Here is a 20,117-nt window from a genome sequence, read left to right on the forward strand (position 1 = left end):
TCAACCTGTGTCCACACAGCTCATTGGTTGGATTGCGTGTTGCTTTTGCTAGGTTGGAATGAAAGCCTGCAGCCACACGGCCCTTTACTGGATCAGTTTGACAAAATTGACCGTAGGTATGAATGTGGGTGTGAATGTATGTTGGCCCTGCGATGGACTGGCGACCTGTCCAGGGTGAACCCCGCCCGTAGATGCTGGGATAGGCTCCAGCCCCCCCGCGACCCTTACTAGTAAGGAATAAGCGGAAGACGACGATGGACGATGGACGGAAAACTTGAATTAAACATCCAGCTTGAATTGAAATGTAAAGTTGCTTAAAATCACTAACAAGCTATGCGTCTCAATGCAAAATAAATATCTGTGGTATTAAGATGAAAAATTGTAGCTTTTCTCAGTCATACTATTGAAACATTATTTAGTCTGCAAATCTTTGCAGTGAGTGTAAATTTCAATTTTTACTTGTAACCCTGACTGGACGAGCACCGCACATTGGACCAAATATAGTCTCATGAGGCACAACAACAGACGTGGTGAGAGCAGCAGTTGTAAAATGCAAAGTTTATTACAACACACAGACAGTTATATATATATATATACATATATGTATATATATATATCGAATCACTTTCAAAGCATGTACCCTATACAGTTAGTCCTGAGAAGTGGCTGATATGAAGTCTTGTAACTGTCAAAGCCACACGCCCATGAACCTCCATTACCTCTGGATATTTAACATACAGAGAAGATCTGAGCATGCTGAACTCCTAGAAACCCAAAATGACTTTGCATAATAATGTACTGTACAAAACTCCTATTGCATAATGTACTGTACAAAACAAACAGACCATCCTGTAATAGAATTAGGAAACCACATGGAGGAGGAGGGGGTGGGCACGCAGCAGTCTCAGTGGTGGTGTCGGGAGTAAAACCGAAAGGTGCATGATCAATGGTTGAAGCTTTGCCACAGAGGTTCTTAATAGTTTGGGTCCCAAAGATGAAAACACGTACAAAGCACCGACTTATTTGTGCTAAGGCAACCAACAAAGTCTTGTGTAACAAAAAAAAAAAAGGGGGCAACCACTCAAACAGTAACAAAGCTGCCACATCATCACTTTTTTACTCTTTCACTTACCAACAAATGGGCACTTCTTCAAAAAAGGTACCATTGAATTATGGGAGGATGAAAATACGTTATGAATACAAAATACACACACACACACACACACACACACAACTAAACGAGGAAGACATTTAAAAACTGGTGGTGCATAGTGAACTTTAAATGCACTTGATGTATCAAACGAACAAAAAAAAAAAAAATGCTTTAAGCACCCAACATGTCGATCTGTCTCAACTTAGAGGTCCACGGTTTTGGAGAAATCATTTAATAGGAGGGATGATAAACTGGGTGAGCAGAAAGAATTCATATGACTTGTAAATGTCTTTTTTTTTCTTCCTCTGATTTGACTAAAATGACCTTTTAACACATCTTCGCATACGTATCACCCACTAGTGCAGAGTAGCAAATGTTATGGCGGGAAATAATCGGCCGCTGGAAAAGACACTAAGCAATTAGTTTGAATTAATACCCAAATAGTGCCTGACACACTCCAGAGCAGAGCTTTGCAGATGTTAACCGTCATTTTCTTTTTTTTTTAGGCCACAAACAGAAGATAGTAACTAACAACAAACCCTCGTACCTCAACAAACAGTAAAAACAGCGCGGTTACATCATTTCCTCAGAGATGGTCTCCAGTATTGACTGCAATCGAGCAAAGATGGGCACAATCTAAAAGAATTATTGGTTTAATAAAAACTAAATGGGAAGATTCAATGTTTCATGATTCTAAACTCACCTGTGAACTTATGTCATCTCAGATTTTGTCCTTCAAAATACATCTTTCAGATAGATCATCATAGGAAAATAGACTGTGTACGCTGAACAAATCTAGAATTTCCGCAAACACTAAAATCTAAAAGGGAGGGAGGGGGGAGGCGGGTAGAGGAAGGGGGGGGGGGGGGGCAGGAAGTCCAGTAAGAGAGAAAAGGTCAAACACATTTAAAATCTCAAATTTATCACATATTTACAGAGACAACAACTTTATACAAAAGTATACATGTACTGTAGGAGGGAGAAGGCTCGGTACATCGGGGAGATCCTTCTGGTCTCAGGACTAAAACCTCTGTTTCTAGGAGACGAGATTCAGCACACACACAAGAATGCTTTGTGGTGCTGTGGCAGGACTTCCCGTTCCTCAGAGGAGCTCTCTCTCTTGTGAGAACGAGTCTGACAGGATTCTTCACTCTCGACCTTGTTATGAGGAGTCTTGTGGGGTAAACTTGTGTTTGGGGGCTGGCCATGCCGGTGACCTCTAGAATCAGGGTCGAGGTGTGGAGAGAGGCGAGGCCTTTTTATTTGACACGCTAAAGAGTCCATTTGGATGGACGAGTCTTGCTTGTTTAAAACATTCAGTGAATCATCTATGGGGGGCTGGGTGGCTGTCACGGAGTCAACGTCGGGGAAAAGCTGCGAGCCGGCACAGAACGCTGCTTCGTACAGTCCGAACGCCTGCTCCAGCGCCGCGGGGCTTCTTGGAAATGGAGCAGGGGGATTCTCAGTGTTACTTTGCTAAAATATAGCAAAAAAACAAAAAAAACAACAACATTATAAAAGGACTTGTTTTGTTATTTAAAATAATCCAATGAGATATAGAGCAATAATAATTGAAAATTCCATCGAGGAAAAAAGAAAACAGAAATAAAAAATTCGCTGTTAATTTATCTAAAATTAACAATGGGACAAACAGATGAGAGCTGCGCACAAATGGACAAAACTATGAACAGAAGAGTTTTAAACAATACTGGATTAAGATGCGTTCAAAAGCTTCTGAGTCGAGTTGTTCTGCATGACTGTAAATACGACCACTGTGTACAGGATTCTGAACTGGCTAGTTTGGCAGGTAGGAACATAACACTGATGCTTGTCTGGTCAGGTTTAAAACGTTGCATTCTAGGCGTCTTTTCAAAGTTTAGATCTCCAGCTTTTTGTGTGGTAACAAGGCAGCATTTTCACTATTTTCCTCCTCTGGCTAACATGGCATCGCCTAGCGTTTAGCTTTTGAATGAGCTTTACTGTGACGATAACCACCTTTAACTAAAAAAAAAATACTATATTCTGTTGACTTTCTTGACTTTTCTGAAGTCGGAGTTTGAAGACATGGATGACGCTATTATAATAGCACTAGAAGCGTAGCAGACCATGAGTTTCAAGCAGAAACCATTGCTAGCTGGAAGGAAGTTTTGTTCGCTACATATTTTTATCAGTAGGGTTGGCCATGGCAACTATTTGTGCTTAATTAGTTCAGTCGCTGGTACATTTTTTTTTATGAGCAGTCACCTCTCTACCACTCCAGGCATGTCCATCCCTCATGTTCTTCTCCAAATATCTCATCTTCTTCATAAAACATGCCATCCTCATGCTCCGCCCCCTGTTGGCCCCGAAAACAAAGAGTGATACGGTGAACGGCTGGTGCGAGAACTGCTGAGTTGACCTTCAGGTTAAGAGATATTGATGTGTTTATGAACGTCTAAACAAGTGGTGGAAGTTCAAAACAGAATGACAAAATTAAACCAACAAACAAACAGTGACTAGCGGACAATGAACAAGCAGCATGTTCTGTTATTTATTCCACAGACAGAGTGACCACTTCTGTGCTTAGAAACAAGGTAGGAAATTAGACTTTTAAATTAGCTGGTGAATTCCAGAATGTTCCAGCCACTATGTTGTTTAATAAGCAGTGTGCATGTGAAAAAAAGAACACCCCACCTTGACTATTTTGAATATTTCATCAGTTAAATACCTTAAATCTCAAAGAAAATGTGTGCGAGTGCATGTTACTGGTTGTTGTCATAGAGCCCCCCTGAAGTGACTGGTAGAACCTGAAGAACCCAGACTTTTCCCACACAGTGAACTACACTCGCCACAGTAGGACATTAACATGGCTTACCATCGCATGTTGTTAGAACTTATGCTCGTAAAATTTTGCTTTGCATTGCGTGCAGGAATCTATACTCATAAACTCTTGCGTATACTTCACGTTGATCGCGTTGTGTTAAAGTTGCCATTAAATACGCACTTTAATCATTGAGTCATTCAACTGAAGCGTTGAATAGTAATTTCATCTGTTGTCAGAAATGACTCCGTTATCATTGCATTCGCACATGCAGCCATTCATGAGTGAATGAGAGCCTGAAAACCCAATCCCTCAAACCCAAGGATCGATGTTTCCTGTATTTGCCCAAGCGCCCACATTTGGCCAGTTCTAATTTCCAACCCTGTTTGTACTTGATTATTTATTTCTATGGTTCATCTTAATAAAAAATAAATAAATCAATCAATCAGGATGAAGCAAAGAAATGGCACTGACCTTCTGAACCTCACATGTGTTATAAGGAGTTCCAGGGTAGGGAACATGGTCGATTCCTGTAGCCATGTCAACAACGATCTCGTCCCGATGCATAGGGATAGGTGGGCCCCCGCGCTCCTGCAGGGCCAGGACAATAACTGTTGTGTTGTCTGCACGGAGCATACGCTCTTTCCAGAACAGCAGGGCGGTGCACCCGAGCCGCCGCGCGCAAGACCATGCCTTTGGTCCCTAGGGAGAATAATTACAATTCACCAACAGAAGGGGGGAAAAAAAAAAGAAAAAAAGATGAGTGCTTGATGCTGAATGCTTGCATGATAAATCACATGTCCCAACAAGAGTCCAGGAAAGGTTATCTTTTTCTGATGATTCATTGTGCTGTGACGCACCATCATTTTGTCATGGCTGCAGCACATGTTAACAGCGTTTTTAGGTGGCATCATGTTCCACAGTCCATCACTGCCCAGGATGATGTAACGATGCCGTTTGGGGTCAAGGGTCATCACAGTAGTATCAGGCTCTGGGGATACGACAAACTCCCCGCTGTAGAAATCATAGCTCCAGAGATCACCTTTTCAAAGATAAGAATATGGATCGTCAAAAAAGAAAAGCAGAAATTACTAAAACACAGTAGAAGAGGGTGAAGGAACATATTTCAGCAATTCTGCAGTCAGTCATACATTGATTAAATTGTTTTTTTAAAAAGGCACTAGGACGGTATTATGTATTTAATTTTTATAAAATGTTTGAATTGATAAATTAATGCGCATCGTGTTATTTTAGTGCCTCTTTAACACACACACACACACACACACACACACACACACACACACACACACACACACACACACACACACACACACACACACACACACACTGCTGAGAAAACGTGGATACAAATTACCAACATTGAGATCAGTATTTGGTGCATGTGTATTGATACTGCGTTACAAGTGGGAGTATTGAGACATACTGCTCTATCTATATTTGTCCCACATTGCCAAACATAAATACATTACCAAGAGATCGGGCCACTGCCAGGAAAGGGATCTGGTCAATGACAGTACTCCTCCTCACAGGACCATTATGGGTCAGTCTGGGCCTCTTCCACACAACACGGTTCACTCCAGATTTCTTCATGACGCTGCAGATCAAATAAAATAAATAAATAAATATATAAATATAAAACCCTGACAGGAAATACAGAAAATGAAAAAGATATGTCTTTTGAGTGAAATAGTTTTGTGAGGATTGGATTACTGCAATTCCCTCCTATCAGGCTGGACTAATAAGTCCCTAAAGACTCTCCAGCTGGTCCAGAACACTGCTGCCTGCGTGTTGACTAGAACTGGTAGAAGAGACCATGTCTCTCCTGGACTGGCCTCTCTGCATTGGCTCCCTGTTAAATTCAGAATAGATTTCAAAATTCCTCTTCTAACATACAAAGCCCTCAACAGTCAGGCAGCTTCATACCTGACAGAGCTCATAGTCCCCTATTATCCGGCTCGAACCCTTCGCTCCCAGGATGCCGGGTTACTTGTGGTTCCTAGAGTTTCTAAAAGTAGAATGGGAGCCAGAGCCTTCAGCTATCAGGCTCCCCTCCTGTGGAACCATCTCCCAGTTTCAGTCCAAAATGCAGACACCCTCACTACCTTTAAGAGCAGACTTAAGACCTTCCTTTTTGATCAGGCTTAAAGTTAGGTCTGCTTAGGCTGGCCCTTAGATATGCTGCTATAGGCTTAGACTGTCAGGGGATCTCCCATGGTGCACTGGGATTCTTTCTGCTCCTCTCTTTCCTCTCTGTCCTCCTGTATGTGTCATTTATAAATCATACTCATATCCGTTACTAACTCATCTTCTTCTCCGGAGCCTTCAGGCTCCCCACATCCCAGATCCTGGGTGCTGCTGGAGGAGGCTACAGACCTGAAGAGGCTCAAGCGGCCACCCCTCGCACCACCTACTCACGTCCCCATCTGTCCATCATTCCCTTCCTCTTTATTGCTGTCCCTCTCTTTACATCTGTATATCTGTCTTCCTTCATAATCTGTCTTTGTCTCTGACCCACCCTTCTGCACTCTTTCCCCCCAACCAGTCACAGCAGAGGGCCGTCCCCATTGAGCCTGGATCTGCTCGACGTTCCTGCCTGTTCAAAGGAAGCTTTTCATCGCCACTGTTGCAAGATGTGCTTGCTCATGGAGACCTGCTGGGCATAAATTCATTGAAGCAGTGTGGGACTGGACCTGCTCTACTTGAAAAGTGTCATGAAATAACTTTTGTTGTGCTTTGGCGCTATACAAACAAAATTGACTTGAGCCAGGAAAAGCTATAGAATTCCTGGATTCACATATAATCTGAGATTTGAAATGAGGCCTTGTCATAACTCTCCGGATGAAAAAAATGCTCTTTTTCATGCAGCGGCTCAGGTGCAGGATGTCTGGTGGACATAAATACAACATGAGTGAGTGGGAGAGAATTCAAGGAAACTGTTGTATTGTCCTGCATAACTAGCATATCATGCTCCTATTGTCTAATTGTTTGGATCCTGCAGTCGAGGGTTCGTGTCTGTTGAGGGAAGTTTGGGATGCAGCGATGGTGCTGGCCCTTGTTAATCGCAGGCTGGTGTCTTGTCCCTAAGCGCTTTACAGTTTTCCTCTAGTGAGTTTGCCCTGATGAATAAGACCCACCTTCTCGTGTAGAGATATTCAAGAAATGTCGGTGGGAAGCTGTATGCTGATAAGAAAACACAGATAAGAGTGGAAAAGTATACATTGCCACCATCATGTTTCACTGTCCAGATAGTGAAATGATACAGAGTACAAGTAAACAAAGTGGGGTTTTTTTTTTTTGGTACAAACATTCAGGAGATATCCAAAGCTCTAGTGGCCCTACAGCTGCGGTGTCAGCTCTATACTGATTATTTCTGAAGCAAGATTTGCAACTAGAGGGTCTGTTTCATTACTTCCAAACAGCTCAGTGGTATTTATATTAACTCCGGCCTCACCTGTACTTGTGAGTTTACTAAAAAAAAAGAAAAAAAAGTTGTAGATATCAGGTGGTGAAAAGATAAAAACTGCAAGAAAACACACCCCAACTTCCCCAGTGGAATTATTTGGCTATTCAACACCGCTGTCTCTTGAAACTCACCTGCCACCCAGTCGCTCGATCCTTTCTTTCTCCTTAGGAAGTTCAGGCTTATGGTCTTGTGTGACTTCGAGCGCCTGGAGCGTGATGTCCGACTCATTTTCTTTCACGCCAATCACTACTGCTGAATCCCCAACATGGGCAACATACATGTGAACTCCACGGATGACTATCACGCTGGCTGTGGTGCCTGATGTACTGGGCAGGCCAGTGATGGTCTTTGGCCATTCCGCTGTCAGAGGAAGAAAACATAAATAAACAAACAGGGTGGATAACAGAAACCCTTCTGGTGGTTTTAGCAATGACAATGAAAGAATGCTTTAAAGGCCGGTTATTGAGAAATATTTACTCACTGCTTTAGAATGCAACATTGAGCATTCAGCTTTGACATTTATTCAACTGAAGTCAACTTGAGAAAGTCCTTCTGGATTTTGTTTGTCTTACATTTGAGAGAAAAGACAGAATTCTCAGGAAGAACTTGCACCTTTCACTTCAGCTTCAGCAAAAGTGGTCCAGATACTCTGATTTACATGACATGTCAAAGGAGGCCTAAGATTGTGATCTTGGCATAGGAAGGCTCTCTTCATTTCTAGCAGCAGATAGATCCCATACTGTATGGAAACAAATATGTAAATGCCATTTCAGCCAGCAGGCCAATCAGAAGCCAATATGCACCCGCGAACCTGCTTTGTTTCATTCTTTCAGCACCTGTTTGGCGACTGGGGAACTGTTTGGATCCCCCCCCCCCCCTTAATCTGAGCTCACCTTCCTGAATTATCCCGAGACTTCTTGCAATATCAACAAGAATTTCATCAAAGACTGAACAGATTTTTTTTGTATTTTAGCCAAGTGTTCTAACCTAAAAACGAAGATGAAGGATGAAGACAATGCGTCTCCTTTTAAGACTGGGTACAAAACTCATGCTGACTTGTGATCCTGATTGGATGCGTACAGAAGCAAAGAGGACAAAAAAGTTCATCAGTCAGTATGTCCACACATTAGAAAAGGACAAAGTTTGGCATTACTCTGACTAAAACTGGACTTTAACATAGTTGCAATCGTGTCAATCCGACTGAAAATTTACATTTGCAAGTCAGACCAATGTACTAATATAATGTGTATGTTCCGATCAGCCCTAAAACTGGACCGCCATTCCTCTGCTGAAGTTGAAGTCGCACAGAGCACAGGAAAGGGGAGTGTGTTTCTGGACAGACGGGGAGACAACATCTATGCCGTCCACTCCCAGCTTAAAGAGTTGTCTATTTTTTGTTTCTGAACAGTCTTTGTCAGCCCTTTGAGAAAGACGCTGTTTGCTAACTTGTTTGGTACATGACATAATATGTGATGTCTGCAGTACATCTACAGATGCAGCTTGACTGCAGCTGTACATGCACCCCCAAAAATTGTGAAGCTAGCTTTTAAAAAAGATTTTTTAACACGTATACATGTCATTGCATGGAAGGTGCAACTGTAGAGCATGTTTTCAGTCCTTTATCTGAGGATGATCGTCTAAAATTTCACTTCAAAACATTGTATTAGCTTGCTGCTACCAACAAATAACACTGCCCGAACAAAAGGTACTACCACCCCAGTCTCTTTCTGCTTAGGCTTGCTTTTAGGATGAACTCCAGGCTCTAAAGGAGGAGGTCTTCCATCAGAAAAAAAAAAAAAAATGTGTTTACATTGGGGATTTCCCACCAGATAGATCGTTTCAGCCAGTTTCAGAAATATCTTGAATATTGCATTGATACATCCATTTATAACAGCTAGCTGTCAATATATATATATATATATATATATATATCCCTCCTTGCTCTAGTTGGCCTTAAGCCTGGATGTTGCATCCTCTGGTGTGGACATGTGACACAACAGTGACCAACTCACATAAAAACTGCTCCATAGCACAACAATGGGTGAGAATCTTCACAGGGTCCCTTTAACCAGAGTTACACTCCACCCACAAGACTGAACATGTTTACTCCAAATTCCTCTGTCCAAATCCACCTGAGAAAAGCTTACGGTTCTTTAGACATACACAAGTCAGGATTTTAAGAATAAAGCCTGACTTTCCTTTCCAACATTAGGACACAAAGTTTTGTTTAAGGACTTATACATACAGTAGATCGTGTGCTGCACAAATGTAGAAATTCAGCTGGTAATGGAAAGATGGTGCATTGGTTTTTAAGCATGAATATCAAATGATAATAAAACCCTTATTATACAGGCTAGATGTGCAAGATTAACAATACACATGAAATAAGTTCACAAATGCAATGAGGTTTTCTTAGAATGCATATGTTTCTCATCATTAATCCACAAAATCCATGAAACCCCTCTGAAACACCTATGTTGCGGGTTTTATATGTACAAAAGCTGTGTCGTGTGTGTGTGTGTGTGTGTGTGTGTGTGAGATGGGGATGGGCCAGTGGGCGAACACTGGGCATCACTTAACCAGCAGAGAATGATGCTACCTAAACCATCAGCCTAGACCATGACAGCACAAAATAATCAACAATCAACACAAATACTGATAATCATAAGAAGGAATCTACAAGTCAGCTTAACTCGGAGGACTTACGTAGCTCTTTCCACATAGCATGATGACATGCGATGAAGCCTTTCCGGAGAGCAGCACATACTTCACTATGGTCCTTCGACCAAAACCCCCGCTGCCTTTTTAACAACTCCCACAGATTCTCTCTGGCGAAATGAGCTGCCTCCCGACCTCCGTGTCCGTCGAAAACAGCGAAAAAAGCCACCGATTTTCGAGTGTTGACAACATGCCCTGCGACTTTCTCGCCTGCTAGCGGAGCACTGTTGTTGCCTCTGTCCTCCTCGCTGGGTAGACCCTCTACCCACATAGCAGAAACTGGGCCAGACTCTGCAGCAACGCTAATACCATCCTGAGCCCCGCAGTCCGCGGGCTGGGGAATGGGTTCACTCTCCGCTTTTTCCTGTCCTCCATGTCTCTGCGACTTTGGTTCATCTTCGCCTGGCGACGTCGTCGGCTCGTACTCGATTCTTATATCGACAACATCCTCCATGTATTTCCTCCCTCCTTGCTCAGAAAACGCGCTCATACGAAATATTATAGCGTCGTCCATGATTGCGAACGCACAATATAAGCTATCTAAGCAAGAGAAGGACACATGCAGTGGCTAACTATAGCTTGGGAGCTATATTTTGAACCGATTTTGCCGCGATTGTATGGCCGAAGGCTTCCTTCCTTTTTGTTTATCTTCACCAACACGTCACTCCGTGCGTAATGACGTACTCTTACCGCCAACGCTGCGACTGCGCATGCCACGTTTTATTTGCCTACGCTTTTCCTGAGTTAACGCTGAGACTTGAAAGCATTTAAGTCCTAGCTAGTTTTATCATTCAGTCCTTCCTCTGGCTTTACATTTACTTCATTTATAACAACTTAAGTAAGGTTATTGACTTTTCACGAAACAAGAAGCCGTTAACGTCGCAAATTTTCACCCCAGTATGAGTTAGCCACACTCATCACGAGCTACCAAAATTTGTTTACTAGTTATGGGTCTGCTTTTTATAAATCTTCCCATAAATTAATGAGAAATACTACAACTTACATGCAATAAAATGACCATTGTTGCATGATTTTATATAATTTAAATGAAATATCTGTAAATTGAATGGTCAAAGCCATAACATATATTTGATTTACAATTTACATAGATTGAGGATAAAATACTTATTTTGTTAAGAAATAGTACACTGCATTACTACGAATGATTGTGAGCTTAATTAGAAAGAATGTCGCTCCAGGGACAGGCCAAGCAACATGCCTTTCCAAGGATGATGAGATGGAAAGCAAACAATGCCTCACCAGGTGGATTCTGGCCTTTGGATTAGTCTGTTATTTTGAATGTGAGCCTTATAAAAATGTTATATTTACCTTTGATGTTTTCCATTTTGCTGTTACAGGGAGAACATGCAGACTCCACACAGAAAGATCCCGTGCCTGAGCCGGGACTCGAACCCGGAACCTTCTTGCTGTGAGGTGACAGTGCTGACCACTGCACCACCGTGTCACCCCTGAATCTGCATGTTCTCCCTGTTCCTGTGTGGGTTCTCTCTGGTACTCCAGCTTCCTCCCACAGTCCAAAGACATCAAGAGGGGACGAGGCTGATTGATACTCTAAATTGACCGTAGGTGTGACTGTGAGTGTGAATGGTTGTCTGTCTCTATGTGTTGGTCCTGCGATGGACTGGTGACCTGTCCAGGGTGAACCCCGCCTCTCACCTGAAGACTGCTAGGATAGGCTCCAGCCCCCTGCAACCCTTAACAGGAATAAGCAGAGGAAAATGGATGGATGGATGGATGGAAATTTTTCAGTAGTTCTTTGTTGGTTTTGGAGCTACCACATGCATGAACACCATTGTCACTGTGGAGATATTCGTACTTCTTCATTTATTTACAAAAAGTTGAACATGATATCCTGCATAAGCATGGTAACTGTAAAGTTGAATTCCCATTTTATTTAAGGCCTCAAGCCTTACAGCTAATATTAGTCAAGCTCATATCACCATGTAGTTTAGGATTAATGTGTTAAACAAATGTAGTTCAAAGAAAAGGGGATGGATCAGATTACGGTGTGTGGTGTAACACATTCAACGATTTTAATAAAACTCACTGTAGTGCTCCTGATTGGGTTGGTATCACTGCACAGTTGGCCTAGTTACATGTGCTATTTATTGAGTAGTGCTGCAGTAATGCCATGTGGAGGCAGTATTAATCCAGTCTAATGGAATAATATTGACCTTTCCCTCCAGTTTTCACATCATTTCAGCATTTCAGCCTGGGATTTTCTCAGATGGCGGCACACATGTTCCTAATCCACTGTTAAAAGTTTCATAAATGCATGGTATCGTCCAAAATCACTGATTAGTGGTGTTAAATTATTGCCTTCACCATTTTTCCATCATCAAGCAACACAATGTTGCTCTGGTTCCATTTCTCTGTTGAGGTTGATATTCCTTGTCAAATCTTTATCACGACAACGCCTGGGAAGAAGTTCCATGTGATATAAATTGACATTCAGAAGACGATTGCGATCTTGTATGTTTTCAAAAGATAAAATATTGCTTCTTCTACCCTAAAACCCTCAGATCTGTGCATTCCTCCACCTACTGAGCTACTTTGCATTTTGATGTCTTCTTTCAAAGTAAATCTTTAGATCTCTCAAACTGGTGTGTGTGTGTGTGTGTGTGTGTGTGTGTGTGTGTGTGTGTGTTTGTGTGTTTGTATGTGTTACTAATTGGAGGCCTTTTCTGTTCCAAACACTAACCTCATCAGGACTCCTAGTCCTCATGGGGACCAATGAATGGTCCTAACACAACATAATTAATGAATTCGTGGTTAGAACTAAGGTGTGAACTGAGGTCAAGGTAAGGGGAGGGTTGGTATCAATTGGTTAGGGGTAGGATTAGGATTAGGGTTTTGATTGGAAGTCAATGGAATATCCTAATTATAGTTGTGCAGATCTGAGTGTGTGTGTGGGTGTTGGGGGAGTGGATGAGAGAGGACAAATCATGTGAGAAATAGGAAATTCCCATATTATGCTTTCCCTGAGCGTCTCCATCCCTTCTTCATCCTTTAAATACCCAAGGCTTTGACCTCGGATGTAACCTTGAAACTCTTATGTTTTAGTAACTGCCTTGTTCTTTCGTTTTTTTCTTTTTTTCTTTTTCCCTTCCTTCCTTCTCTCCGTCACTCTCTCTTTCTCTTGTTTATGCCCATTAATAGTCCAGCAGCCCTCTGACAGGTCCTGTCTGCACAGATGCCACCATTACCGATGAAGAGGCAAAGTGATTTCCATGTAAATGGTGTCAGAATGTCATTTCCAAGTGAAGCTGCACAGAAAATGAATTCCAGAAGACGGCAGAGATTACAGAGGGCCGACGACACCTGGATTGCATTCTCACAGATTCCCTAAGCAGCTCTTTTATAATGGTCCATCAATAGAAATAGCATCTTTTTTTAGTTTCCCGTTTCGATGCTCAAGTGTCAGTCAGCCCGACCAAAGCAGAGACGGGACTAAAATATTACCATTTAAATACATAGCAATAGGATGTGAGCAAATCACATTGGACCTGTATGAGGGAGAGGAGGAGTCCCATCATTTTAATGAATAACTTGTTTCCCCTCATGGAAGCAAAGTCAAGTTGTAGTGATTAATATGGCAAGAGGACAAGGTGTCCAGGATTTATTAGGGCCTCGATAGACTTCGTGGTCGGCCATTAGTCAATGTGACAGGTTCATCAAACAAGGAAAAATTAATACCAATAATGCAACAAAGCAAAGAGAAGCAAAGGTCAAGGGTCAACAGGTTTCCAGACCCTATCCTTAAATAGTGTCTTTTTAATTTCTCGAATGCAGGAAGGAAGCTTCAGGAACATGCTCACCGCCAACAGCTGTCACACAGGGTTAGCAAACACTTATCGTGCTCTGGGAGAAAGAAAAGGTGCAGGTCGGTATTTATTAATGAGCAAGCGTGGTTTGAATTTTAGACGATATTGTTGTATAATCCAGAAGAACTATTTTTGGCATTTGGGAAGATTTGTCACTGTTTTCTGTTTGACAGTGTTGTGAGATTGTTGCGTATTCAGACGGCAGTGATTTTTGTAAAGCCACAAAAGAGCAGCTGAACAGCTGAACAGCTTATGAAGAGTTGCGATGTTCTTTGCAACGGATCGTACAGCAAACAGAATCTCAGCGTATATCAGGAAAGAGAATGGAAATTGACCAGGAATATGAATATCTTTTATGACTGACTGTAACCTTACAAAAGGTGGAGCAGTGGTCAGCACTGTCGCCTCACAGCAAGAGGGTTCCGGGTTCAAGGGTCACAGGATCTTTCTGTGTGGAGTCTGCATGTTCTCCCTGTTCCTGTGTGGGTTCTCTCTGGTACTCCAGCTTCCTCCCACAGTCCAAAGACATCAAGAGAGAACGAGGCTGATTGATACTCTAAACTGACCGTAGGTGTGACTGTGAGTGTGAATGGTTGTCTGTCTCTATGTGTTGGCCCTGTGATGGACTGGTGACCTGTCCAAGGTGAACCCTGCCTCTCACCTGAAGGCTGCTGGGATAGGCTCCACCCCCCCGCAACCCTTAACAGGCTAAGCTGAAGAAAATGGATGGATGGATGGATGGATGGATGTGACCTTACATTTAAAGAATATGTTAAAAAGGATTGCAAAAAAAAAAGCTCAAATTCTCGCTGGCCGATTTTGGGTATGTCTGCAGAAGCTGCAAGGATATTCTCTCTCATCCTTTCTCACTTTAAGTCCTGTTACATCTCTATACAAGCAAGCTCTTAAAGCTCCTACAACCTACCTTCACTGTGACATTCTCAACAAAGATGGACAATAGACCCCCCCCCACAAACACACACACACGCACGCACGCACGCACGCACGCACGCACGCACGCACGCACGCACGCACGCACACACACACACCCCTCTTACCAACCTAATCAGTTTTCACTCATCACCAACAAGAGCAACTAGAGAGGCATTGAGAGGAAGCTGTGAAATCCCATCTGACAAAAGTATCTTCAGTCTATCAGTTGATTTTCCTACAAAACTGCACGCACCGGGAATGCATCTCCGAAAAAACATAAAACTCCCTCAAGAGAAACGTGATAAATGGCTAATGGACAACCAAAACTGTTTGCATAAGCAGCTGTCCAAATGTTGTGTGCTGTATGTATTGTATGATATTGTTAGAATGTATTGGCTTGTATCTCACTGCTGTGTACTGCACTGTTCAGCTTCGGTTCATTCTGGTTTTCATAGGCAGCCTTTTAATTCCTGTTAGGGAGACTTCTGATGGAAATCAGCGCCTTGGCTAAAACTGGGAACATTTACTCTTTATTGTAAAAAGTTCAGTGAATAACATTTTCCCTCTACATCAGATAAACATACCCCCAAAAAACTATGATCTGCCTGAGGCCCAAGGATATAAGATAGCATTCCTGTTAGCAAGCATGCTAATGCTTTATTAACAAGATTTGTAAGATTGATAGTATTCTCACTTTGCTTTTACAACTTTGTAATATATATACTCATGTACAATGTCCCTATCAAATACACAGAATACATAAATAATGAAATAGTTTCATGATACTCCTTTTTGTTCATATTTTGTTCATATTTTGTATCCACGTAGCCTCCTGAGGTGTGTTCCCCCTCTGAGGGCTTTCTAGTTGAGTCCTGTGTACTGTTACACAACTATTCAGTAAATGAGTGAACATGGAGGAGGTCGAACATCCACCAATTATAAGCCAAATGCAAATGTTCCCGATTGGCTGTCATGTTCATTTACGTCTCTCACCTGGGGTTCGAACCTCAAGTGGCTCGGTCACTCTGACCAGTTGAGCGACGGTCCTGGTGGAGAAAACCTTGTTTCCTCCTCAGATGATTATCTGTCCAATGTCACACTCTCTCAAGTCTGCTGCCGTCAGAATGACAGATGACCACGATATTGACTTCAGGTTAATTCAAAACTGCGCTGCCGTGTTAGATGAAGGGTCTAGATAAGGGCTCCGCTGATAAGAGTGCAGCTGAAAAGAAAATTGTTTTTTTGGGGACCATCCCTTTATATACCCTTTTATGTATCGCAGTGTTAAGGTCTGTTCTTTTTTTTTGTCACAGGAATTATATTTAAATATAAAGCTAAAAAGCAAAGTCTCGACCTTGTTTAAGATTGTACAAATGCAGTTAAGTCAACTCTGTAACGAATACGGCTTCGCGCGATCGACCTAAATACAAGAACAAAAACGTCACAGAGGTTCTACGTACTTCACGTACCCTCCGGCAGTAGCTGTACTACGTGAATGTAGCTCATCATGATACCTTGACACAGCAACACCTCATCTGGGAATTGTCCATGACAGCAGTGTTGATGGTAGATTGAACTGAATAAATAGCTGCTGAGCCATGTTGCAGATCAATTCTTTTGTTACACACATCATTACACAGAAGAAGATGCACTCATCAGTCATTGCAGGTCGTGTTTTCAATAAAATGAAATTAGGAAAAAAAAAATCAATCATGAAACAGAAAGAGTAGCTACTGTGAGGTGGCTGGATTTGATATTCCACAGACAAGTCGGATGAAATGAGAAATCTTGAAATTTCCATTTTTGTGTTGTGTGTCTTAGCTATCTCTATGATGAATTGTGTTTGTCTGCCTTCTGGCCTGTGCATGTTGCCCCCCCCCCCCCTTCCCCAATAAAATAGGATAAGTAAGTAGCAAAGATGAAATGTTGAAAATCTATTCAGTCAGAAAAAAAAATCAGACAAAGGCAGGTGGTTTTTGCTGCAGGTAAACATACTGTAGACCCTGTAGGGTGCAGTGTGTGCATCACAAAGCAGGGATGAAGACATCGTGTGATTCTTTGCCCGTTACTACATGCGTCTTGAGTCATAGTAGCAGATTTTATTATAAGGAAGGCAAAACAAAATACTCTGAGAATTATCAACATAACAGAAGGAGGGGGAAAAAAACCCCATAATGAAATAAAATCAAATCTGAATAATAATTGCTGTCCACCAGTTTCTAATATCAGGGAATTTGTTAGCTGTGTCAGGCTCCATGTGTGAGAGTGCAGCCTTAGGACCCTGAGGATAGTGGACCTTGGTTGCTGCAGAGGTAGGTTTGTGATTTGTATGCACCTCATCTAATAGCGTCTCTTGGATCACAGATGGATTATTTAGGCTTTTTCTTCAGCATGTGCACCTTCTTTTGATTTTTTTCCCCCCTTTCTTCTTGTTCTTCTTTTTTTTTCTTTTTTTTACAGGTTCACATCTCATCTTCTTGTCTTTTTTTTTTCTTTCTCTGGTTTCATTGTTGAGCACTTGGATGTCTGAGAGAAGCACACCGGCTGAGATTTGGCTTTAACCAGAGAAAATGGAACAGTAATATTGGAGGAATAACCTGGAAGGGGTGAGTTGTAAAGTTGCGCTTGATGTTAGAGAAGCCTTGGCTAGTATTTTGTGTAATTTCACTACTATGATCATCTGGCATGTTGTTGGCAGAGTGATTCAAAGGGAGTGTAATCTTCTCCTTGCTTGCAGATTCAGGCAGGAGCAGATGCTGTCCACATGCTGTAGTGTTGAAAGTTCCAACCATGACTGAACAATGAATTAGAAAATGAAATGGATGTCTATTCTTATGATTGCATACATGATGACAGCATGTGGTTTAAACTTTCTCCTGCCACACATTTATTTAATTTAGTGAGGTGTCGATTCATAGAACGGTGGTATAATTTGTATTTTGTTTATCACTAAATCCTAACTTTCATTTTTCTCCATCCTCTGACCAGTCTGATTATAAGGAACATGGATGAAATGTGCTGTCGTAACTATCTGGAATTGATATTGCAGGCTTATTTCAAGCGTGTACCAATCATTAATTCCTTCGTCCACAGAATCACAATTGTCAGCTTTCTCTCTTTCTCTTTGGGTTTCATTTTTCAGTTTATTTCTCAGGCTTCAGGTATTCCTGGATTAGGATACAGGATTAAGCTATGGATGTGCAACAGTTGCTAGACCTAGATTCAAACAAATGCAAACTACCTAAAAGGATCAGTTAATCTGGCGGGTTTAGTTTGTTTCGCCTTACAATCGATTAAAAACCACCACTGTGAGTATGAAACTGGCTTTAACAGACTTTGCAGGCTAATGTGGATTTAAGGTGTTTCCCAGTGAGGGATTTTAATTTTCCCTCTATCTTCACAAATTTCTTTTCTAAACATCCCAGCCAACGTATTCTTACAAACAGAAAGTCCCTCTGCAGCCAACTGCTCTGTCTTGACACCATCAGTCCCTGAAGTCTGCTCCCTGGGATCATCCGTTACTCCTCAGGTTCTCCTCCACCATGTCTACTCAGCCAGCTATGACTTGTGACTACGAGCCATGTCAGAACGCATGACATGTCCTCTCATACCCTGAACCTCCTTCGTCGTGCTCCGATAGTTCCCTTAATACAAAAGAGTGGAAGTGATAGAAGCCGCTATTTGTCTCCTCATCCGCTTCCTAACAAGACTCAGCCTTATGTCAGCGATAACTGCCAGCTAGTGACGAGAACGCGTTACACTGTGACGTGAAAGCATGTCACGTATACGATGAGCCTGATATGTGCAGGTGTGTGTGTGTGTGTGTGTGTGTGCATCAAATATTTGAGTCCGTCACAATATCTAAAGGCTCTCCTTCCATCCTCCACCTACCTACCACCACCACCACCACGTAGACTTCAGTTCTCCAGTGAATCAGACTTCCTGGTTGTGCCCCCACCACCCCTCCACCCCACCACCGCTACTACTTGCATCCTGTTAGTGTTCTACTGCTTATTGACCATCACAGAAGAGTCTTTAATCCAACAACATGACCATGCATTGAAAAAGTAGTACCCTGTACTAGCATGTTTACTTTACTTAATTTGCATGCTAAGTAGATGCTACTGTTCAATCTTCCAGGCTGGTGTAGGAGGACAGGAGATGCTGGGCAGGTTATGGAGGTTTACACATGTGGGATTCTGTTCACGCTCCACTACTCTTTACACGGGATTAGTCCTCGGTGGTGTAAGGGGAGTTCCTGCTCTTTCTTATTGACAATATGTTAGATAGAAAACTGTGATTATTCCCCAACAGACAGAAGAAGGAAGAGGAAATCAGCTCTCCTGTCGCCTTTGATCTGTAAACTCTCCCTCAGATCAGCGCTGTGAAGATCAGCCCAACAGATTTCTATCAGTGTGTGAGTGCTAATGTTGCAGATGTGGGTTATTATTTATAGTGATGATGGGAAATGGAAACTAAGTTTTACGCCGGCTCTCTTCAGCTATAAGTCCAATTTCCCCTCATATATCTGCTGCTAATATTAACCAGCGTTTCCTTGTCTTTTGATTTCAATTTATTTCCCAGATTTTGCTTCTATAAATGAGCATGTCACACATACACACTTTTCCTGCTCCATATTTTTTCCATCCTCGGGCATATTTTCAAATTACATTTTGGATTTATTATGTTGCCCCCCCCACACACACACACACACACTTCCCCTGTAACTTCCTGCCATTCTCTTTCTTGTATTTCCCATAAGATACAGTATGCTTGATAAAACTAGACAGTGCAATGTTGTTATTATCTCCAGGCACGTTTAATATTCAGCACTCAACAAAACGCAGTCTTCATTGCTCATTATATTAGTGATGCATTCATGCGAATGATTCAAATATGGATGTTATTCATACTGAATATTATATGAGATGTTATTGTTTCTGGCTTTCAGAGCATCTAGATTGTTTTTTTTTTTTATTTTGTTATGCCAAGATTCCGAACATTTAAAGTAACCAGATCTCGATAAGAAAACACACGCATGACATGTAACCAATATCATTCACAGAGCTTCAACAAAATCCCCTAAACATTAATGGTCCCTGCCCGTCACTGTGTGAACAGTAAATTCACTTTTTGCTTCCGTTTTTGGCAAATTTACAACACTGGCCGTTGATGTTCATTTCT

The 20,117-nt window shown here is 41.9% G+C and overlaps 1 protein-coding gene across 2 annotated transcripts; it reads right to left on the reverse strand.

The window, feature by feature from the left end:
• Positions 1-582: 582 nt before the first annotated feature.
• LOC147248938 (protein phosphatase 1D-like) lies at positions 583-10,809 on the reverse strand. Of its 2 annotated transcripts, XM_086227319.1 has the most exons (7): positions 10,144-10,809; positions 7,569-7,797; positions 5,444-5,568; positions 4,814-4,995; positions 4,428-4,655; positions 3,398-3,488; positions 2,484-2,629 (listed from the first exon to the last, which is right to left on the reverse strand). In XM_086227319.1, exons 1-6 carry the CDS (start codon positions 10,667-10,669, stop codon positions 3,402-3,404), a joined length of 1,377 nt encoding a protein of 458 aa, XP_086083445.1. In that variant the 5' UTR covers positions 10,670-10,809; the 3' UTR covers positions 2,484-2,629; positions 3,398-3,401. The 2 variants fall into 2 exon arrangements, with proteins under 2 accessions (XP_086083444.1, XP_086083445.1); XM_086227318.1 differs by lacking the exon at positions 3,398-3,488 and having other exon boundaries at positions 583-2,629.
• Between the last annotated feature and the right edge of the window lie 9,308 nt (positions 10,810-20,117).

The sequence above is a fragment of the Aulostomus chinensis genome, chromosome 15 (assembly GCF_037954235.1).
Source record: "Aulostomus chinensis isolate RoL2024-O1b breed Wild chromosome 15, RoL_Achi_v1.0, whole genome shotgun sequence".
Classification (NCBI taxonomy): Eukaryota; Metazoa; Chordata; class Actinopteri; order Syngnathiformes; family Aulostomidae; genus Aulostomus; species Aulostomus chinensis.

What these genes read in the sequence shown, in the direction of transcription:
- LOC147248938 (XM_086227318.1), bottom strand. Translation starts at nt 10,669, where the DNA reads ATGGACGACGCTATAATATTTCGTATGAGCGCGTTTTCTGAGCAAGGA. An exon ending in TGCTATGTGGAAAGAGCTAC is followed by an intron (nt 7,798 to 10,143) that starts GTAAGTCCTCCG and finishes TTCCTCTGACAG; the next exon opens with CGGAATGGCCAAAGACCATC. An exon ending in ATCGAGCGACTGGGTGGCAG is followed by an intron (nt 5,569 to 7,568) that starts GTGAGTTTCAAG and finishes TTTGATCTGCAG; the next exon opens with CGTCATGAAGAAATCTGGAG.